This window comes from Anopheles funestus, chromosome 2RL (assembly GCF_943734845.2).
Source record: "Anopheles funestus chromosome 2RL, idAnoFuneDA-416_04, whole genome shotgun sequence".
NCBI classification, from domain to species: domain Eukaryota; kingdom Metazoa; phylum Arthropoda; class Insecta; order Diptera; family Culicidae; genus Anopheles; species Anopheles funestus.
The window spans coordinates 83,740,841-83,765,641 of NC_064598.1; the positions used below are offsets into that span (position 1 = coordinate 83,740,841).

Consider the following 24,801-nt stretch of genomic DNA (forward strand, 5'->3'; position numbering starts at 1 on the left):
CCATCGGAATGTTACTGAGAAGCATTTAAATTTGATGATGCATAAAGAGAAGAGCGAACGACGAAAGGAAAGAGACGCTAAATATTCTCGAGCGAGTTTGAGTGGGTGTTTTTTTTTTGACTGTGTGTGCGTGAACGGGCGCGTAGGATGAGTGAGAAGAAGAATACCGCTAAAAGAGCAGCAGGTTTGTCTTCCTTATCTATCACCCACGACAAGCAATGCGGCTAAGCGTGTTACTCATAGTGAGGTGAGACAATTTCTACCCCACTTAGTGTGTGCGTGAAGGGTGGCGATCTTTCAGAGCAAATGACGCGAATGAGGCCACACGAAGAGCATAAACATTACACTCTGGGCGAATGTTTGTATGTACAGCATAAATACTGCTGCTTCATTTTAATTTTTATCCAGGCATTAAATATTTTTTCCATTATCAGAAATCAGGAAGCTTTTACCCAACTTTTTTCTCATGGAAATAATGCAACTTTATGCCTTAAGTTTTGAATTAAGAATAATCTTTTGTCCAGCGGTATTCACTGTCCTTTTCCACTGTACGTACTGCTTTTAACAATTTTACTCTGAGAGAGAGCCATTTGCTTGTCGGAGCGAGACAGAGCGCTTCTAGCGTAGCAAAGCGGAATGCTGGCGTAAGCCTTTAACGCACACTCGCCTGCGCTTATTTCGAACTGAACCTTGCGCTGAGTCGGTTGTACGTGCGGTCGTTTGTTAGCTTACTTGGCAAGAATTTGAACAACAGGTAAAAATAAGTGACTTACCCTACCGTGATTAGCCTAAAAAGAAGAAAAGTGATCAATCGGGCTGCTGTGTGATCGGAATTGCTATCGTGTAGAGTGTACTGCGGGAATGAAAACCGATCGACTAAAATGGCACTTTGCAGTGAAGCGTCAGCAATGATGTGATTGTACTCTTGTTTCCTTTTCTCTCATTCTTAAAGCAAAGGGAAGCAAGCAATACAAAACAACTTACAAACGGGCGAACAAAAAAAACTGTTGCGGCGACACTTTGACGTTTCCTTTTGACACACTTTTGTGTGTGGCGATCAAGTGCGTCTCCCATGCGAAAGCCTGTTTTCAACGAGTAAAAAGTGATCATTGCGGTGGTATGCTATCTTGGGATGGTGGGCTTGTAGTGAGTGTAAATCGGTAGTAGTAGTGTGATGTGTGTGTTTTTTTTTGTACCCCCTTGCTTTTGTACGACCGTGCCTCGGAGCGTGTCCCGCAAACACACAGGCTTAAAATACTAATAAAAAGTTAAACATTACAAACGGAGCAAGAGAGAGAGAGAGCAACAGGAGAGAAGCAAAATAGAAAAAAAACATCGAGAGAAGAACGGAACGGGAATTTTATGTTTTCATTTCGTGATTTGTGAAAATTGGTGTTTTATGCGCTTCCTGCTCGTGGGAAGAACTTTCTCAGCGATCATGTTCGGGCTTGTTGTATGTGAAGGAAAAGAAAATGCACTTTCCTTTGAGAAGGGAACACCATTGTTATGCGCTCTCTGTGTAATTCTTCACCGCAACACAATGAAATGAATCTGTTTTTGCTTTTTCTTTCGCCGTGATTAACGATTTCGTGTGGAAATGCAGGGCTAAGCATCTAAGGAAGAAAGGGTTAAATGAATCCAAGTATAGCTTACGAACTGGAAAAGTGTCGCCAACGACAACGGAAGAAAATTCCTTTGTCATGTTCTTTTGGACGTGGTGCGTGCTAGTGCTTCTCGCGAGTCAGCCATTAAGCGGCGCTAAGTGTTGTTGTATGCGTGTGCGTGCGTGTAGGAGTGTTTTGCGCATATCTCTTGGCTGCGTAGCGTTGCAGATCACCAGCATCTTCAGAACTGTTGGCTAAAGTGAGGGTGTTGTAGGTGTGAGAAAATGTAACATAATGTGTGATGCAAATTGTAAGAAAATGTTTGATTTACACATCAGTATCAAGTTCTTTTTTTGGTCATGTCGATCGTACATAAAAAGAGAAAAATGTTTCATGAGGAAATTTTTTTTCTCTTTTAAATTATTTACTATTTGCACCGAATAGTCGTAGCGTAGGCAAGTGGCAAATAAATGAACAAAAAAAAACAGGCATAATGGCAAAACAGGCACGCACCCCCTTTGGTTTAGCGATTTTATAGCATTTAAAAAATAGAAAATAGGCTTATATTTTTGTTTTTATAATGACATGAGGATATGTGCCTCGATTGTGCGTCGTAAGCTTGTTTGTGACATTTCCATTTTTATTTTGTTTGTTTAAAAAAAAACACTCAAACCTCTTAACAAGTGACGACAAAAAAGGCACGGAAAAACTTGTCCACGTTTCTTCACAGAAAAAAGAAAAACAAATGAAAGTAGCACGAAAAACGATCACACTGCGCCAAAGAGAAAGCAAAAATAGGTGATAGTGAGATTTAGCAAAAGGAACAGAAAAAAAACATAAACAGGAAACTGACGATCATCGCAATTACTCTTTCTCTCAAATGCGTGTACGACGATCGTAATCGATCGTCACAGGTGTTGAAAATTAAATCGAATCGATCAAACTCTGTTCGACTAAGATGACACGAAATGGAATGTGAACTTAATGATATATCCTTTTAAAATGTGCCAAAAAGTGTGTTCGAATATTACATTTCTTCGCTTGTTTTTGTGGTAGATTTATTGTGAGAGTCCGTGTGTAAGAAAGTTCTTGTTTTCTTTCTCCTTTTTCAAGGTACAAAAGTGCGTGCGCGCGTACAATACAAGTGTGAGTGTTTATTTTTTATCCATCGTGTGGAGCCTCTTGGAAACGACGGCCGGTATAAAAAAAAACACGGAAAAGATCAGTGCGTTATAGTGTTGTAACTAATCTCATTGCCAGAGGTGCATAAACAATGCCGATACGTTGTTACTAGAAGAGTCCTAGAGACACACCCGAGTGTGGTTGATGTGATTTAACTTGACGATCGTACAGTGAATTGCTTTATCGGGTAAACCCGGTACTGTGGAAAACAAACGGGCTGAAGCGAATTTTCCACCGGCACCTGTGCGTCAGTGTGTGTGTGTCCGTGTGTGCGCGTGTGTGTGGGCAATTCCGGTGTCCCAAAAAAGGGATAGAAAAAAAAACATCCAACCAACCAAGTGCCCAACTGCAGCTTTTCACATGAATCAACAACACAATCATCACATCATGAGTTCGTACGGTGTTAGCACTGAGAACAGTGGCTCGAACCAGCAGTCGACACAAAGCATTGCCGACTATCTGGCACAGTTGCTAAAAGACCGCAAACAGTTGGCCGCCTTCCCGAACGTTTTCCTGCACATGGAGCGGCTGCTAGACGAGGAAATTGCGAAAGTGCGTGCCTCACTGTTTCACATCAATGGTGTCACGAAGGAACCGCTGCAGCTTCCCGATCCGGAAGGTGAATCGATCACGATGAACGAGAAGGTATACGTGCCCGTGAAGGAGTATCCGGACTTTAACTTTGTCGGGCGCATTCTCGGTCCGCGCGGTATGACAGCCAAGCAGCTGGAACAGGAAACTGGCTGCAAGATTATGGTCCGAGGGAAGGGTTCGATGCGGGACAAGAAAAAGGAGGACGCTAACCGTGGCAAACCGAACTGGGAACACCTGTCGGACGATCTGCACGTACTGATCACGGTCGAGGACACGGAGAATCGTGCCTCGATCAAGCTGAAGCGTGCACTGGACGAGGTGAAGAAGCTGCTCGTACCGCACGCCGAAGGCGAAGACGAGCTGAAGAAGCGCCAGCTGATGGAGCTGGCCATCATCAACGGTACGTACCGGGACTCGACCACCAAAGTAGCGCCAGCGGACAACACCTTCAACTTCGACCCGCAACAGTACACCGACGAACGGTGGAAGATGGCGGCGGCGGCAGCGGCAGCCGATTCGCGCATGCTCAACCAGGCGACACTGGCCGCCAACCTGGCCGCTGCTAATTCGTTAGCGGGCCGCACCGCACCGAACCCGCTCGGTGCACCGATCATCCTGTCGCCCCGCATCTCCGTCCCGACGACTGCCGCCAGCCTCATACCCGGTTCGGGGCCACCGCCCACGATCGACCATACGACCGGGTTGATCTACGCCTCACCCTACACGGACTACAGCTATGCGCTGGCGGCCGCCGGCAATCCGCTGCTTGCGGAGTACCCCGAACACAGCGTAGGTGCAATCAAAAATCCAAGAAGACAATATGCGTCTCGCGATCATCCTTACTAAAACCCCGTTTAAAAAAAACCAACAACATTTAAAAACAAATCAACAAACAAAATAGCAAAATAGCGAGTTGCAAACCACAAAAAAAAAACAAACAATAATTTTAGTATGCAAATAAGCGCAAATCCAACAACAACAACAACAAAACGCCTTGCAAAAACAAAAAAGTGCAACTGCATTCTACTACATCAACAACAACAATCACCCCTTTTTTGTTATTGGCAGTACTACCCGGGCGGTGGGGCAATAATTTATCTAATACGATCATTATCTATAAATAATTTTTCTTTTATATTAATTTACTTTTCACGCACCCACCCCACACGTACACAAACACTCAAATACACACAACCACACACAAACACACACACTCTATCTATACTTTAATTTGTTTAATTTTTGCTCTATCTCCAAACTTTCGTTGTTTCGAATATTAATAATATTCATACAAAATATTAATAATACTATTAATCATAACTTAGTTATAATAATCGCATTACCGCAACCCAATAACGCCAAGGATAGCGCAATCTGCTGGATGAGAAAGCAAAAACATAATTATCTCAAAAAAACTTTTAGTTGTCGATTAACGCATTAAAAACGTTGTAATGTTGTAATAAGGGGAGCGATATTCACCACCATCTTTTCATACTGATTTTTTTTGTTTCCCTTCTTATTACTACAAAAGCTTATGTCGGAACAAAAAAGAACAAGTTTTAAAAGATAAATTCACATGTAGGGATACATGTAAACTACCTATAGATTACTTAATCCGGTTTTTTGTTCTACCCATTTAACTATTCTAATTGAGATGTGTTGTTTTATCTCACCCTTCTATAACGAACCTTGTGCAAACATAGATCTGAGCGTATGAATCGTGTATGAGTTATAGATTGAAACATTTAAAATAATAAGATGTAGATAAGAGACGGAACAGTAAGCGTGCGCACACTAATCCGTCGATAAGTATTAGTATTAAGTGAGATGGAAAATGGAACGAAGCAAGCATTGTCACGTACTACGCAACTGTGCGCATAACAATAACAATAACAGAATAACTTAATATTATCGATACACGATAGCATTGTGTATTAGGCGAACCAATTGTATTTACTACCCAAGATGGAACTAAAAGGACACACGAAACGAATAATTTTAGCACACTCTGCAACACTACTAAATGATCGCTGAACTTAAGCAATTACTGCAGTATCATTCTTACCGCTACCACCACCACTACTACTACTACTACGCATTGTAACAACTATTCGATTTTTCCCTTACCTTTTTTTCCTTCCTTAAATGTTCCCTCCAGTGTTCCTTATCCTTGTATTTTAAAGATAAAATTAGTACAGCAAACAATTTATAATGTAAACGCATCGTCTCATCTGGAACGTTTGGAAGAATGTACGTGCTAACAAAATGGTAACCAGATACTACTTATGCTACCAACGTGCAATGCGTAACGTGTGCTATAAAGGACCTCATGCTATAAAGTCTCATACACGATCGATCACCTTCTGTACAAACCAACAACAAATGCTTTTTGCAACAAATTTGAGCACTTCATTTCATGGCTACATTTATGCAAAAGAATTAGACTCCTGTAAGGATGGGTTGTGGGATGCACAATAACTTTTCTATGACATTGATATATAATGTGGGATTGCCTTTTTTTTCTTCTCCCGTGCAGACATGCAGATGACTGTTTTCTCATGTCCTATCTCACACGTAAAATGAAGCATCACGCGTTGATGCATTGCTGTTCTCGAATATACCGTCGCATCCTCTTCTCACAATAATGCTCTAAAACCAATATGTATCATTCATCTGATTAACTCCTGCGGAACTCGCTCCTTCTTTATCTCTCTATCTCGCTCCCTCTATGTATGTTCGCTTCCACTTTTACATTACCTACTACTAGCAGCTTAGCACTGATATTTTAACCGAATAAACCATGCACACAGCCCTGGATATATGATAAAAGCTTTTTTTTTCGGTCTAATCATACAAATCCCATTGTTTTCGTTCGCTAACACAACCAACATATGATGAGTTACTAGTCGTTATGTTATGTATGAAAACTAGTTAAGCGCTTAAGTTAATTAACTTTCTTTAACAGACCGAACAGAATATTTGTGATTAATATGATTGATTTTACACGCAAAAAAAGCACACAAACATATCGACAACTACGTATGGTCGTCGTGTTTAGTTTCATTGGTTTTGTGTTTGCGTCATTTTTATACTCATGTGCCAAAGTATTATTAAAAACCCGAAACGTCCGAGAGACGACGAGGAGAAAGAGTGGACGAGCGAGAGGAAAGCGAAGGAGAAGGAGGAAAGTTTGTCTTCCGGTTAAGCGAAGCTGCTGTGTGCACCCATCATTTGAAGAAAAAAAAATCATGAGATCACTTTTGATCCTATCGATTCGATCTTCCAGAGATCTGTCGGCTTCCGCTGCGTGTTTGGGTTTAATGCATATACACCGCGGATGTGTTGCTTCTTTGATGCAACATAGTACTGTGGGTGTATATGGAAGGAAATACTCACAGTTGGGATTATTAAAGGGTAGATCTGAACGCTGAGAATGTTAATCGGATGAATGATGCTGTTGATTCGGAAGCAAACAAGTACAAAGAACAGTGATACAATAACGGATGGATAAAAGAAAGACAAACGACGATTTTAATGTCAGCCCCGACAAACAGAAGGAGTACATTATGGAAAAAGAACGGGAAGATATCTCCTCTGTTGAACGATTATTTAAAAGTGCTTGATTTTTGTTTTCTAATAAGCCGGTTAAATAGTATAGTCGGTATTACTCCGATGTCCGATCTGATAGGGCAGTCTAAAAATAAAAGTAAAGATGTACAAAGCAAACATGATTTTATACAGAACTTCCCATCAAGATTGCTCTTCTGTGTAAAAGTGAGATTCCACGCATTTTGAGCATAATTTGTGGTGCCATCGTCACGAAAGCGCAGCATTGGAGCAAGTTTAGATGGCGCATAATCGCACGATAAGAGCAAAAGTTTGCAATAATGATTATTGGAGCAAAAAGATAATCAACATTATTCTGGGTAAAATATCCTAATCAGATTGAGCTTCGTCTAAACTAAAGCAACTGTTACAAAATAGCATAATAAGTGTAAAAAATTGTCTCAGAAACCAACTAACAGTCGCACGCGCATAAGGAAATGTTATTTCAAATGCTTCCTTTTTTATATCATACTAAGATTGTCAGTTGCACTGATCCACTGATCATTGGTGCAATTTTAATGCTTCCCCACAGCTTGAAAGGATGAAAAAATATGGCGAAACGGCGCATTAAAGAAACAAAGTTTCTAAACTAAATCATATGCTTCCACCATCTTTTTTCGGAAATTCTTTTTTAAGATAGTGTGGTTTTCTGTTTTACAAAGAGTTCAATCGCTTCGGTTATATCACTTAGGTGTTTTATATCTATGCCCCTGTAATTATATTAAGCTATCGTATGATTGCGAAACAGAGGGTGCGCAATTTTATCCTTATGGCAATATATTTTTATGGTGAAATAATTGAAACTCACACTGCACACTAGTGAAGCGAAAGCGAATCGGTTGAGGATGGAATGGAATGAATTAGCTTTCGTTTGTGAAGAGTGTTAGTCTTTTTTTTAGCAAGCAAAGCTGTTTTTTTCTTACTATTTTTAATCGAACTCAATTAAAAGCAATCTCATTTGTAGAATCCTCTTCTGATGGAAAGTGAACGTGGGTAGAATAATCACTAATGTTAAGTGTTTTGCAATCGGTTAAGCCAGACAGGAAGTTACAAACGGAAAACTCACGTGGGAAGTTAAAACCACGAATTCTTTATTCTTGGAGATTCACCTAAACGACACAAATTTGGCGTTGGACAAGATGTGTCAAACTCTGTTGGTCCGATAATATTTTTTTGTAACAACTGTATTAAATCATAAAGCAATCATCGGCACAACGTATCATACGAAACTAGACGTATAAAGGGCCTGCCGATTTAACATACTTGGGGTCTTTAAGAATGGTACAATTATTACAGAACACTACAGTGTTGAATGATGAGTAAAGCTGAGAGCAAAATAAAAAGCAACCTTTATCGAGAAATCTCTTCTACAACCCTCCGTAGCTAAGCTCCGTTTTATTATTAACACTTATTTTAACCGTAGCCTTTAACAAACAACTTCTAATGAATATGCACACAAGCAAAAATAGACACCATTGTGCTTAATAACGTGTGGTAAGCGGTATATTGTCATCTCGAATTGATTAGCGAAGCAGTAAACAAACAAACATAAATAATTAATAACAAGATACTACAGTACTACATTGATGTAATATTATATTGCTTCCTCAGAGCAACAACAATTAATATAAAAATAAGGCGTAAGCACCCAATTTCAGTGTACTACACTACTCCATCGCTTGAATGAAGTATGTTCTTTTAATTGTGCAAAAAAGAAACGCAAAAATGTAATTTGCTTGGTAAATTTTAATCTCATAAATTCTTCGCATTGTAGCAATGGTAAAACCATTTAGATCGTTGTGAAACAATAACAACAGAAAGCATAAAAACAAAATAACCACACTGTAAACAATGTACTACTTACTGCTAACAGGATACAATGTATAGCAACTGATTAATCGAGCAAAATTGTACACCCATTCGACGACGAAGTAAAAATGTGCATTGTTCATTAAGAAAAAAAAACGCATACATACAATTTGCCCTTAACCTTAGCACAAAGAGAGAAAGATGAAAAATGTTAACAATTATATCTCACTGACCAATAATGCAATAACACCATTATGTTTATAGGATATGTTTAATGACTAGCAGTGTAATATTAAAAAAAGGGATAACTATGCTCACCCACTTCCACAATCCAAGGTGTGGAATCTGTGCCTTTTAACCGGTTGGTGGTATGAAATGAAAACATTAATACTGCTTTTTATATAATATGGCCCGCATACACAGCAAACAACAGGATAACTGCAGTCTATAACCACTTTACTACCTTTTGGTCTGGTAACAAACAAAACAAACAAAAAAAAAGGATAAGGTAAACCATTTACAGCAAGAAATAATAAATACTGATAATAAAGCTTAATATTGCACTACTATATTAATCATCTACTTCTACTTTTTAATACTATTTTAGCTACTTCTACTACTAGCAAAACTACCCAGCAACTACTATCCACTACTACCATCCGTTTAATCAAAAACAATTATTAATAAAGCATAAAGTGCTGGCAAAACTTTAACCGGACTAGTTTTTATTAGTTATGTACCGTATCTTCCCACCATCATCTCTCACCTTCCTAATAATAATCCGTTCACTCTCATGACTGTGCCATAACAATATGTGTAATATTCCCTAACCCAAGTGAGGCAACAATACTGCCACACCTATCCCAAACGCGAAGCAACAGATGATAACGAAAGGTCTTAAAAGTTTTTTGTAAATGTTTCTTCTCAAATTTAATTACGAATGTTGCAAAGTGATCTGCTGCTTCGAACTACCCTCGTATTCCTATTCTCACTCACCCTCAATGTTCCTCTTTCACGTTCCGTCAAGTATTCTTTCTTCCCGAACTTAACATCAGTCTGAAAGAAATGTAACCATGGTTTGTGAAAGCTAAAACAACACACTCTTGGCCTGGCCTCCCCCCGCTGCTGATGCGTAATCCATCGGAAAAATAATTCTCAACCATCGATTAACCAACCACCCACAACAACACATATATGTACTCGGTAAACAAAAAACAAAAAAGAACAACTTTGCTCCTTCCTAATCTGCTACCTAATTATACTACTCTCTGCGCAATCAGCTTCACTTTTGAATGTATGGATGGTGGGATGTTTTTTTTTTTGTTTTTCTCTCATATATTTCTAATAACTTCTTTTGCTAACCAAAGCCACAATGCTATGGAAGGGTTGCGTGAAAAGATTTTGGGTGCTTATATAGAACAATTGTGTTTACTGCTTTTGGTGTCTTTTGTCGTAAGAAGTTTGATTGACACACCAGTTGTTAACTAAGGGATGGGAGAGATAATTTAAACGTGAAGTAAGAAAGGAAATGAAATTTGATTTTCGTGCTTAAGCAAGAGACCCCATCCAGCCCCGTAAGCATATGCTGCTGCTGTATAATAATAACCTTGACAGTATGATAAGAGAGAAGCAAATCGAGGGAACGGCATTAAAGACCACCGAAGAACAACATAGGGGTGTTTGTACCCCGGCCGTCCTTTCTTATCACTGGCATACGTAAAAGCAGAAGTGAACTTATCGGAAGTTATCTTAATTAGCATAACAACACTGTAAAGGCCATATCTTTTGCATTTAAGGGGTACAGATACAGATGGAGCTTTATTTGCAGATGTACAAGGAAATTTTCCTGCATTTTTAATTTTTTTTCCTCTCTTTTTACAAAATGTCTACGAACTCACACTTGTAGAGGAGACGAAGATGTGTTTCGAGTTACGATCTTTGACCGATCGCTGAGATACTTGGTCCGATTCGATCGATGCATTCAAAGGGACAATAAAAGACACAACATATCTTCCAAGAATGACAGACGAACACGATAACTTGGCCACAAACACATCCCGATACTTGCGGCATTTCAAATGATCTTTCCTTTCGGAAGAATAGTTGGTGTAAAATGATCTCTGTTTAGTGTCTACTCCATCAATACATCATGCCTTTTGTAGAACTCTAAATCTCACACTACTTGAAGATCGATTCCAATGATCATGACATCACAGACAAGATAAACGTTGAAACGCAAAACACCACGTGCTTGCCCCGAGAGAGAAGAGAGAGGATGATGGTATCGAATGGTCAATTTTATGTGCTGGCTTGAAATCTATTTCATGATTTCTATTGTTTTTCACACACAGGCGAGGCCTGTTTAGACGGCGAGATACCTCGGCATGGTTACAAGCAAACCGACGAACGATCGTTCGCTCGTATGGGGCGTGTGCACAGCCACGGACGTTAACGGAGGGATGGATATGCATCCAAAATAGCCAGAACCACGAAAACCACCACGGTGGTGGCGGTTGCGCTAAATTATTTATAGCCCGTGACACACACCGCACCGAGAAGGAGAGCAAACTCGCAGCAGTTTGCAGCTTCCACACCGCGCCCTATAATGTGTGGTGTCGCCGTTGTTTCTACGGAACATCGAAAGCGCACAAGTACTACAGAAAAAGAGCAATAAAAAAAAGGTCATTGGACATATCGTTTGTCTCTTGCGTGTCTCGTCGCGGTGGATGCATTGTTGCCGGTTCACCGTCGGCAGGAGACGCTCCGTTGAGTAACAGATTGGTGGTTTCCCTTAGCTTTTCGCCGTTCCACCAGTAGTATCGGTTAGGTTTGAAGTGGCATCCGGTTTTTGGATTAAACGTCCATTCAGGTCACAGCACACCACCAGCAACATAACAGCAGGGTGCGTACGTCACCCAGCTTAAGGGAAAAACAGGAAATCCACCTACGGATATGGATAGCTTTAGCAAAAAAGAAGCAAACAAAAAACCATGTAACAACACACGCTGTGCTTTCGAATAAAGTGCTGAGCAACGCACTTCTCCACCTGTAATTAATCGGCGGTAATGAAGAAATATCTAAAGGGTCAGAACATGAGCCCGCGGCACTAAATCAGAATTGTGTTGTGTGAAAAATCCAATTTAAATTGTTGTGCGTTGCTTCCGCTGTGCATTGAGCACCAGAGATCGGTGCGTGAGATGTTGCCCCAAGCATTGTATTTTCGGTAAACAGAAGCCATTTTGGACATTAAGAAAAAAAAGGTTAAAATTTTTGTGTCATATGAAAAGGGGTTTTTTTCTGGTGATAAATAATTACTTTTGTGTTGATGCGGTGAGTTTCTCGCGGAAGTAATATTCTTCCTCTTGGAATATTACTAGTGGAGAGTCTTGTCGATGTTTACATGCCCTTTTCGTAGCCAGGTCCCTGGTAGGGCTGATAATAGTCCCTTTGACTCGCAGTGCAAAAAGCGACGGACAGCCGGTGATCGTGTGGTGTTGATGAAGCAAAAAAAAAACATATCGACGCGTTACGGCGCACCCACCGCCTAGGGTCAATCGGTTTAATTAAGCACGAAGAAAGGCACATCAACTTCTCCTTCATCAGCATCCGATCGTACATCCGATCGAGGAATGTGGCAACAAAAAAGCCACAAACAGTAATTGTCGGCCTGTGCGAATACACAGCGCTACAGAGACTGAGGGTTTACTTGTCATCGCCACCGAGCTCTAGTGTGCAGCAACGCATGCAGATCACCCAGTCCTTGACCTACGTCGCCGGGGCCCTGTGCGTACAGCGTAAATGTGCGATCTGATTAATGATGTGCTGTGTTTTGTAAAGAAATTTCTCGCCGGCGTCCCTGTGCGTCCGCGATACACATTACCGACCGATCTGGTCAGGAAGGCGACATCATAATGATGCATTTACATACGAAAAGGAAAACAAATTGTGTTCCAAGCGAACGATGTTTTGTTAGATGAGTGCATTTCATCGGAAAATGTAGACAGCGAAGACAACACATTCGCCAACACGGCTGTGTCGAGGCCTCCATTGCGAACGGACGATTGTTTGATAGCTCTCTGGACGTAAATGTGATCTTTTTCTGTAATAGCACAACTGTTCTCAACTCACGTGTGATACGACCACTTCCAATGGGACTTTGCCGGTCGGGCAAGCACGTTCCATCTGGTTACACATTGTCGATAAGTTTCCTAGACCTAACGCTAAGGCACAGAAATGTGGAATCTTAAGTAAATAGCATCCAGTTGAGGGTTCGTACTTGGGCGCTGTTAGAATTTCCGGGCGACGCTTTGCTTTTGCGCGCAGGAAACGAACCACTGCATAGTTTGGAGATGACACATCGGTTATCACATAACGTCCTTCAAATCTTCCGAGGACATATGAGCCAATCGATAATCATCGATGCCGATTATCTCAAATTGTAGAAAAAACATTTTGATGAACATCTCCAATGTCCAAAAGCAGCGATCTGGAGTGAGATCTTATTCTTGCACCAACGGTCCATAACCTCACATTGCCTTAACGTCCGAGAGATACTGCAAACATAAACCTTGGATCAATTCTAGCAGCTTCTTCGTCTGTGTTTTGCCCTCGAGATCCACGATAACCTTGACAAGTTTTCTGTATGTCACGCGAGTCTCAGACCTACGCCACCACGTATCGAAACCGGGGACGAGAAAGAGTTTTGTCTCCTTGGTTACTGCTACGGCTTGACAGTTGCTGTGTGTGTGGTATAGAAGTGGCACTCGGGTGAGCTTTTGAAGCGAGAAAAACCGGTCTAACTAATCAAGCACTACACTCTTCGAGGGGCCGGCGCGACTTCGCTTTGTCGTTCCGGGGCGCGGATACGTTTTCTCATTTTATGTGCGTTCTCCAACTTTCCTGCCCAGAATTGACGGACGGTCGTTGGATCGCACATATGCTGTTTGTGTTGACCACCACTCAATAGCACCCTGCTGCAAATCTTTGCCTCATTCGAGAAGGAACAGGAAAGAAGTACGATGGTATGCAAATATGATGTCGTCCAAAACAAAACAGAACAGAAAAAAGGGCAAAGATCGTGCATTTAGCATAGTGGGCATATGTGCTAGATATGCAAAAACCCGCGCCTGGGATCGATAAGTCTGCGAAACCATAAACTCCTTCGTGCAGCATATTTTGATTAGCTGGATTGTGGTCCAATGGTGAGGGGGATGTTGGACGAATAACACCCATCAACGATGGGTGGAAGATTCATTCTTGACGGGGTTTCGCGCTATAAAGGAATGAAAAATTTTAACCTCCGATCGCAGTCGGGGTTGAAAACAGAATTTTTCCTAAAGCTGTTGAAAAGGCGCAACTACTGCTACGCCTCCAACAGATGCTGGGAGGGCATCAAACATCAGCCCCCAGTTTTGGATACGCCCTTGCAAACCGGAATCTGGAAGATACATTATCGTAGGTTCATACTCGTTGCGTACATGTGTGCGGTATGTGAAACACATTTAAGCAAACAAACTGTACCACATACACGTTCGGTGCCGGCTGGCTGTAACCGATTGCGTCGTCCACCCTTAGCGGTCGTGAACGATTGTGGGGATCGGTAAATAAATAGAAATATTGCAGCGCGATCCATGATGAAAATTGTTCTTCGCGCATCGATGATTGATCGTTTAGGTCTGGTGCACGCGTCTGTGCGATGGGAGTTGCCCAGTCAGTACCGTGTGACATGCAATGACACTCATTCCATTGCAACATCACAGTGCTAGTGAGGACTTGTGTGTTTTTTAAATTCTATATAGTAGTGATCAAGTACTGTAAGAAGCTCTCTTAATGCATCTCGAAAACTTGATTTGTAACGCTAACGCTCTATTCATTCTTTCTCCTTAAAGTCTCTCTGCTAGTGAAAATAATTCTTCTACTCTAAATAGATCATATTTATTTTATTTAATACTTTTGATGAGATTCTGAAGTGAATCTGTTGTTTTAATTAGCTAAATATTAATATATTTACATCACTACCCCATCCCCCGATCGGTGCTCTGTTGTTTAATATTTTTTATATTTATAATATTGCAAATTTGAAACGAATGATCGTTTGTCTAGCGCGCCTGGTGCCAGAAAACGTGTGTACATAAATACAGATTAAACACAGGATACAAACACATATCTCTCTAATTTGAGTAATTTGTTGGTATCGATCGATGAACATAAGTCTGTACAGCTTTCCATGACGTTACGGTGTTTTCGTGACCTTTTTTTAATGCATCCTTTTTCCTGTGTCCATACCATGTCCAGATTTACTAATGATCCTAATTCCTAACATCATCGCTCAGAAGTTGTTAAGACTATGTGTGTGTGTGTGTAGTACACAAATGCCATAAAATTGATGCATAGCACGAGCCAGAGATGAGCACATTAAAAAGCGAGATCTACTAAAACCAACAACAGAATACTTATGATTCATAATCACCATCATGTAATCTACATACAAACACAAATACTCACACACACACTCAAGCAGAAAATACAGCAAGAGCACTATTATGTAGGCCAAGTAAATGTGTTAAAAAAGTAAACAAAAAATAATCGATTGTTCTAATATAGAGCGTACGTAAACTAATCGTAAATAATCTGTCCATAGAGATGCGCACACTATCAAGCCGCATACACACGCAAGTCCGGTAAGGTGACGCAAGCCGACACGGAATCAAACCTTTCTTCTGTCTGCGGATGCTGCAAGCATGACACATTCTTGAAATACTCGACCATTTTGTGTGTGTATGTGTTATTGTCACTTAATGTAGCATGATAACAGTTTTAAGATTAAACTAAATGGAACAGTTTATACAGGCAGTAGCAAATATTAATTCGTACATAAAACCCGCCAGGGGAAAAGTGAAACGCAGTGTAAGCAAACGTGTCCATCCAGTCGTATCCATGCCCGTATTAGTAGACGAATACTTATTAATGTAAAAAAAAACAAACTTAGACGAAAACGTAATGCGATTCTAACTTAACAGATGGGCAAGCATTAAGTTAATACTTTTTTATTAATATTCGCTAGCCAATATTTTTTTGTTTTAACTATTATTAAACAACAAAACCGAACAAAGCTTAAAAAGAAAAGGAAAAACAACCAATACTTATGCGCCATGTGTATTGTATTTACGATCAGTATGCCAAGTACAATCGTTAGGACGAATTTTAACAGTAGGTGTAATTGTGGTTTTTAAAAAGCAATTGTGTTTTTTTGTGGTTTCAATGCTAATTTATTTCATTTGTTTTCGTGTTATTATCGATAAAAAAAAATATTTTATTTACATAAGCACCTCACAGGTCCAATTATTATTTTTTTATATATATATATATATGTATAGTCCCAATGTGCTAAAGTGCTAGAATAGAGTTTAAAAGCGAGCAACCATACTTACAGAAAGCTTCAAGCATAACAACGGTAACCGTACAACCGTAATGTAAGCATAAAGGAAACTCTTTTCAACATAACAATGAATCAGTTGATCACTGAGCCGAATGCCATTCAATCGCGCACACGTGTCTATTAGTAACCCCATGAAGGGTACTTCAGGGTGTTCGTCGATCAGTTCTCGAAGGGGGAAACAGCAACAGTAACAAAGCGTTGTACAAGCCTGGAACGGAAGCCAAGACCGAACACAAACACACAACGAATGCCATAATTAATCGCTCTGTTATTAAGTGTTGACTAAATGTGTTTAGTATAAGGAGTGAGGAGATTAAGCTAGCAAAAAAAAGTGGAACATAACGCATAGAGGTACACACCCCCCGTCCAATGTGTCGCTCCCGGTCCTGGCTGGTGGTGTGGTTTGTAAAGTAACCAAGCACTAGCGGCAAGGCAAGTGTGATGCGATGCATTATTTTATTTTTATTGTGCTCTGGCAAATTACAAATGCAAAATGCAAACGGAATGGATCTGTGTGTATGATAATACGTGCGCCATATAATGATGCCCTCCCTACGTAATATGCGCCTCCCTTAAGGCCGGGCAATGATTTTTTTTTGTTTTCTTTTTCTCTATCGCTGCTACTTAGTATTGTTGTACTGTAATAATATTTTTATAATTATCCTATAACCAACATGTACACAAACACACGCATATAGATAGTATATAATCACACAGCCATTATCACTCTTTTACACCAAGAGTTACACAGAACAAACTCTTTCATCTTCATCACAACTTACAACAGTAAACCACAAGTCCTTTACACATTGTTACAGAAAAAGGATCGTTTCGATTCAATGATTCGAATGATCACTGTGGACGAACATTACAATACTCCTCCTAACACATACCACTCTAATATTGTTTTTACTAAAGGCTCAAAGAAAACGCGTGCAGCTAGAACTTAGAAAAGCAACAGTAAGATACATACAAACAGGCCCAAACCGTAGGCGTTTTTAGAACAAAAAAAAAGTAATTAAACATTGGGTAAGCGAAATTGTCACAAACGCACGTACAAAAAGCTTTCCGCAATAGTGCGCAGCAGAGGGAAACGAGTAATAATATAATCGTAATAATAATCAATAATAATATTTTAATAGCTACAGGAATGAAACTGAGAATTCACCAACCACCAACCACCAACCACAACCACCTAAACCAGCGCTAAAGAAAATAATATTAATAATATTAATTAATAATCTTTTTTTTTCTCTCTCTGGAATAATACAGTTTGCTCAAAGTTTAATAAAAATAACTCACTCATCTGTTAGTTTTTAATTACGCCGTGTTTAACCCGCCTTTCTTATCCTCTGACCGTTCTGACCCCTTTTTCCCGAACATCCTCAGAAGAAGAAAAAAAATGGGAAAACCCCCAATACCACGATGTTGTTCACTACCACCTGGTGTACTACGCATCTTTGTCCCATTCATGCTCAAATTCGTAATGTTTTGAAGAACACTATCGTTTGACCGAAAAAAAAACATATTCCTTCCCTTCCGTAGGAACATTTCGCCTTTCGCTATCTATTTCGGCTCTTTCTGTTTGTTTGTTTTTCTCAACACCTTTGTCTTACACTCTAATCTTGGTTTTGTATTGCATTTTGATTAAGCAAAAGCCATTTGCAAACAATCCCCCAGGACGGTTTTGAATGTAATGTTGTTGTACTTCATATTAATATCTTATGTATATGGGGAGCGCTCTTTTTGAAGGAGGAAGAAATTAACAAAAAAAACAGAGAAGAAGAAAAAACTTTACTTAATAATGTTGAGAAAGAAGTCCAATCAGATAGGGACAGAAAAAAAACACACCGTGATAATGTGATTTTTCCATCAATATTCCTTCAATTTCTTCCTTCTTCGCTACTACACGCTCTAGTACTCCGGTCGGGGGTTTTCTTGTGTTTTCCTCACTGTCGATCATCATCTGTGTCCTAACTTGTGTTGATCATCATCCGTACCATCCGCGAAGCAGGCCCTCCCACTGCTGGGCAATCTTCTGTTAATGTTTGGAATGCCCTTGGGTATTTTTTAAATGTTTCGAATTAATCTTTTCACTAGCCCTGCCGAAAGCATTGAACGATTTTCCGGTCGAAAAAACGATCGCTCATACTCATCCTCACGCATCGTCCGCGGTGTGTGTGTGTGTGTCTCACTCTTCTTATTGTTGTTCGCTTTCCTTTTTCGTTTGGACTGGTTGCGTTTGTCTCTTCTCTTCTATTCGTCACTAAATCGTGTAACTAATCGTTCAACCACAACGGCACACACCGATACCACTACCATGCGTGAGATTTGCTGTGCGTTTTCATCCCCATCGTACTGGATGCTGTTGCGTCCAGCTGGCAGCACAACACAACACGGTGTTATTAACAATGGCTAAACTAAAGCGAATGGCACGGTTGTACAGTTGATGTTGTTACATTTAATTTTTGCAATTACTAAGAAATTGTCTATACGTTAGGTCGTCTGGTTAGTTTCTGCCATTTTCAAATAGATGGCGCTAGTACAGTCAACTAGTACAGTCAACACATTGTCTCATTTCAACTTTGGTTTTTAAAAACATTCAAAAATCCTTCATTTTGCCTATCAATTTTTTTACAATTATCGTTGCGATTGAATATATTAAATATTTGATCCACAATTTTGCTACTTTTTTAGATCCATAATCATAAAGCCCTTGTGACATTTCTGATCTTACGAGAAGTTCGAAAACTGGGATAATTGGATCGGCTTAAAAACTACCTTAAATATTCACGAAATTCATATGTTGCCGTAAACTGCTACAGTTACAAAGTAGAGAGAAACACCAAAACCTGTGCCAAAAAGAACGAACCAATTTAGAATATTGCGTATGTTACACCTGTTCTGATTACGGGGTTCGCACATAGTTTATGACCGGAACGACGACCTAGTTGCCACGGTCCTAATATTACACCTGCCTTTTTGCTCACTCTGGAATGCTGTGGCAGGCCGTGTTAACCATCCTGAAAGGCAAAAAAAGAAGATACGCAATCGACGTAGTGACCAGATAACCCGCACAAGCGAGAAGTTTAAACGTCCCCTTTTACAGAAATTATGTTCCTTCCCTGACCCTAGCAAAATGGTGTCAACTTTTCACTCAGTTACAGACACGGTTTCATGCGTAGGGTCGAAATGATGGCGCGCCGTCCAATCCAAACTAAGCCCACCGAATCGTAAATCTATCAACCGAGCGGCCTAAACGGCTGAGCACGACCCATAGTACTACTATGGCAAAGTCCCGTCTCAATCATCATCGTAAGTCATTTGCCATTAGGCGGTAAAATCGACAGCACACCACGCCGACTCAATGTCGTAAAATGGGGTCTCCTTTCCGTAACGTGGGAGGAACACCGATCTTCACGATCTACCTGTGAACGGACAAGAAACGATCCGAGAGAGCGAAAGAAAACGAAACACAAAGTCCCCCGTTCGACATCTTGCTTTAAGCTCAACTCTAATTAAATTCAAATTAGTTTCGTGGATGACGTTTCTCGGACGGCACGAGTCCCAGCGTTCGCTACCCGTAGGTATCACACATCCATCACTGAGATTGGCTCGGTGTACCGTGTATAGAGCGACAGATCTATCGCTCTAAACGGCTGTGTGTGGTGCCGCGACCAGGTAGGACACCAAATTTGTTACATCCGCATGGACGTAATATGCGCAGGCGTTAGAGGAGTTGCGTTTTTTTTGCCCTCTATTACCATTCTGCATCATTTGTGCACCATCGATGACCATTTTGTGACAGGCGGTAGTTCTAATGCATCTACGTCCTATGATGAGGAGCGCTATTGCACAATCATTTCCTTTAGTACCATACGCGCTCCACTACACCTCGATCGCCGATGTCCAGATGGCGCTAAATTGTTTCCACCCATGCATATGACATGGACCGTGCGGGCGATACGATGGCACCAAACAGATTCAATGGCATTAAGGCATGGACTTGGTAGACTAATGTTCGACGCGTTACTAATCCGCATAAATCCGCACGTCGCCAGTGTGGACGAATAGGACAAGATCTTCCATGCCTTGCCTTCCTACAACCACGAAGAACCAACCGGCGTGGTCTAGCTGCATTGGTAGACCTTTGTCATGTGAGCCTACTATGTTAACGATCCGGATTTTACCGGGTAGAGGTGATGGAAAAATTCATGGGACTGTTCCAACGGAAAAAAAACGCTCCGACACCTACACACACGTTCACGTCTCTATTGCGGATGATTGGTGCTACATTGTGCGCCGAATCGGACCCGGTTGCTTTCCCGTATTCCCACGCGAATATACTTCACGCATCGTTGGTTAATGCGGCTGCAGAAAAGAAAACAAGATCTACCTTATCCACCACCTGGATGGGGACAGATCATGGACACCCACCTGTAGGACAAATGCTACACGTTATGTTACTCTCTCTCTCTCTCTCTCTCCCTTCATCACTATAACCAAGAAGACAGAAATATAATTTACTTCTTTTAAAGATGTTAAATTGCCTCCGAAAATCTGGTGCTGAGTGCCCGAGAACCGGCTTCGGTAAGCGATCCATGCAGTACCAAGAAACGTATCACGGGAGTATGCGAAGTAACAAAAAAAATGGAGATCAAGGGGCATTAATGGTGGCCGCTTGCGTCTGAGTTCTGCTACCTAAAACTACGCCTGGCCCTGTACGGCATGGGATATAGTTTTATCGGAATGTTATACCAGACTACCGCCAACATATGGCCACGCAAAGGTTTTGATGTGTTTTGAATAACATAATTCCTCGAAGGAATTTGTGGGACACGTTACGACAGAACGCCTATGAGCGTGTTTTTCACTCTGTTCGAAAGCAAACCGTGTGTGTTGAAATGACTAGACTTTCAACACTACAACTTGAGAACTTTGCAGACACTCTTAAGCCCATACGATCGTTTGAACCTGAAGTATTTATTTGCGTCAGAATGTTCCTTCCTAGCTAGTTTTCTTTAGCATGACCATGATGCGATACCTTCATAAAATATTTTCCATTTCCGAAGAACTATTTTCTTCCCAGTTTTTGAAGATCACATGTGACTCACGCGCGTATGGTATGATGGTCATATGCAAGTTTTGGCAATTATCCAGCCACCAGTGAGCTCACCGTGACTCGAACTTGTGGATCATGCCTTCGGGCCATATTTGTCACCTTAACGACTGTTTCCCATCCATTGCTATGTGTACACCAATGTGTGGGGGTTAAAAATTTGGACCTGACACACAGTTCCTTTGGGGCGGGACTATTTAGGGGAGCAATACTTTCGCCCTCCATTTGTCCGGTTGGCTTGAGCAAGATGATGTGTTTTGGCTCTTTCGGAAGAGATCTTCTAGATCGCAAGATTGGCTACCTCCATACAAGGATGAGAAGCAGTAGGTGGGTGCTCCAAAAAAAACGAACACTGGACACCATTTCGTACGATTGCATCACTGACACTGAGGCACTTGTCAGACATTTTAACGCTCTTGTGATCATGGTCTTCAGCAGTGTGGTACCGTTTTGGGAAGCGAATCGATTAGTCGATCTCTGCCAGGCTCTGTTCGGACTTCCAGAGGTAACCACCACTGGGATCGGATCTGGTCGTAGAGTTTACTGTGATTACTGTTAGCAAGAGTCAACCCACGATGTGTCCTCTTTTAAAGCTTCTAGTGGGTGGCGATTACTTACCAAAACATGGAGGCGTTCTCTTGTGATGCAACATGTGTTGGTCTCAAAAGTTCCAAGATGTTGTTAAAATGTTACCCAAAAACTCAAGTTCGTCCATTTGAACCTCACATATGGCTATCGAACAAATCATTCATCTGGCTAACCCATTCAACATCAGCTTATTTTGTAGCAAAGTTTCCACTTTTGCGCCCACAACTGCTCAATGGCCGATCAAAGTGACGCGCGTTTTTGTGCACAAGATAAGATGTCCTCTAAACATCGACCGGCGTGTTAATCGCTATGCAAACAGTATGTTCGCTTTGTTTCCGGCACTACTACACCCGTTCGGTGGCCAATTTTGGGACGATTAGTTTTCTGTTTTTAGGGACCGTCGGTTCCACGGTAGGGATGCACCGAATGGCAAGGGAGAGGGAGTAATGTTTGCGAGTGGGGCATTTATTTTTATCATTAGAGAGCGATGCCGAATGAAGCCTTTTGTCGGTTGGCTCATCATCAACCTTTCAACAGATAGGCACTGGTTTTATTTTCTGTTTTCCCTCCACCCCGTTTGGTTGCTTGTACGCCTATGTTTCAAATGTGAGCCGCAAAGGTTCAGTTCATCTTTTATGTTCTTTCTTCTGGCTGAGTCACTACCACGCACATGCTGTACGGTAGAAGAAAGGGAAACGTACAGTGTTGATCAGTGAAATAGGGCCACTGTGTTACAGGCTATATTTTTTTTACATTCGGAAATGGGTTTTAAATATTTATGAACTCAACGACTCCATTTTGTTCCATCTAATTTATTATAAATAAGTCATGTTAACTTTATTTTCGATGATCTCCAATATTGCAAAATTACAGTAAAGAGAAAATTCTCATTATTATTCTCAAATCATTATCAGATCAGTATCAAAAAAAAATTATAAAATATTAAAATATTCGTTTTTTTGTTTATTTACTCAACCTTTTTAAAAGCAAAATTGAGTATATTTTAAACCACATCCACGTGCCATTTACTGTTTGTTTCTTATCGTTATTCGCTTGTAACGCTAACTACCCTTTGCTAGAGCGGGTGGGAAATTGAGCATGAATCACCGGCTACCGTCAACCACCATTGGGGGGGGGGATGGTTTGCTGCCCCAAAAAGTATAATAATAGAATTTTCATATTTTCCCACCTGTGGGGTGGTGGAGTTCGCTCCGTTTTTTTTTTCCCGTCCCCATCCGCGAATATTCTTTCCCGTTTACCGGCCGCTTCAGCACCTGCAACATCGAGTCAATTTTCTTCGTGATGTGACTATTTTTCTTTCCTTTTTTTGCTTGTTTGCTTTGGATGCTTCAAAAAGACTAATACGGCCCCAAACAGCATATTTCGCGTGCTACACGTTTTTATGATCAGTTGCGCGAGATATTAAAGTAGAAAATCGACGAAATCCCACTTGAATGGTATGGGTCACCATCAAATAACGATCGTGTATAACTGTCATCTGAACGGTTTGAATTGATAAAAACAGGCAGTGAAAGTGTCGTAAAATCATTATTATTTATGATACAGTTGGAATGGCTTTATGTTTTTCGCAAAGCTAAAGTACTCGAGCTTGCGTTTTATGTGTTTTTTTCTTCTCTTTTCTGTAACTTTAACTAACCTCTCTGTCCTGTTGTGTAGTATATTTCTGTCGTAATATCTCTGCTGCTCGGGGTCTCCGGCAGACCGTTAACGTAGGTTGTGATGGGTCGATGGCTGCAAAAGCATCTTTCTTGTAATCTAATTAAAATACACACACCCACAACACAATCACTTCCAACCATAGTATATCTTAGCATTTGTGCTCTATTGTTTCACCGTTACAACGGCGTGTTGATTTCTCACCGTAACCATTCTGTGATCGTGATTGTGTTTGCTCTCTCTCTCTTTCTTTATTATACTTCTAGTTCTCACGGCTCGGGTGCTACGCTGGACCCCGCCAGGGGCAGATGAAAGTCTAAAGGAAACTGCAAACACCCCAAATACGATAAAGAAACAAATAGAAATGAAGAAAAAATACACACAGAGCGCCCACCCCATTCAATTCACACTCCCAATCCAGCAGTTGCTGGCTTAAAACAGTAGTACAGATGCGCGCGATCATCTTCCCTAGTTTTTGAAACGCAACCACCCCCCATAAAAAAACCCCATTTCCCTTTTCATCGCTCTCCATCTCTCTGTCTCTCTCTTGACTGCTGACCATCGTACAAGCACCGATGACAGCCGCAAGAAAAGCTAGTGGAAATCGATTCAGAACAAAACGAAAATGTTATTGGAAAAGCCGACCGACCGGAAAGTGCAGAAATGGACACAGAATTACCCGCGAACCGCGTTCCACAATGAAAGGTTTAGTGAAGTTTGCCATTTTGGTTTTCTTGCCTATTCTTTATACTTAGCTTCAAACGTTAGCCAACGTCTTTCTTTGGTAGTTGTAGATGAGGGAGGGTGAGGGAAGAAGGGGAAAGAAACCAGAGGGACATTAGTGTAGAAAGCATTGCCTTTATAGTGTAAGGTTCCTGCATGTGTATGATGTTTTTATGCTTGTTAAGGTCCCCGAGAACAACTCCCCAATGGGGAAAATGCTTCCCTCCCAAAAACTCCCTTGCAGTAGTAGTAGCGTTTAGAGCATTTGTTTCCCTAATGATTTAGTACACGGTTTTCGGTCACCGTTCTGCGGTTCCGTTGCATGTTCCGGCCTGAAGCTATAACACGTGTTTGAATGCATGCGGCATGAATGATGGTAGCTAAATTTGAGAACATTCGACAGCACGCAGGATTGTGGCGTACAAGGCGTTGGGAGTGAAATATGAGGCATACTGCTGCTG

The 24,801-nt window shown here is 40.9% G+C and overlaps 1 protein-coding gene across 7 annotated transcripts in view; it reads left to right on the plus strand.

Moving 5' to 3' along the window:
* The first annotated feature begins 555 nt into the window (after positions 1-555).
* The window catches only part of LOC125764526 (protein held out wings), a 31,579-nt gene continuing 7,333 nt past the window's right edge, over positions 556-24,801 (plus strand). For 2 of the 7 annotated variants that reach the window (XM_049428878.1, XM_049428879.1), the window contains exons 1-2: positions 557-754; positions 2,718-4,169. In XM_049428878.1, the coding sequence (XP_049284835.1) occupies positions 3,147-4,169 (1,023 nt within the window). In that variant the 5' untranslated portion in view covers positions 557-754; positions 2,718-3,146. The other 5 variants (XM_049428874.1, XM_049428873.1, XM_049428877.1 and 2 more) reach the window with 4 other exon arrangements.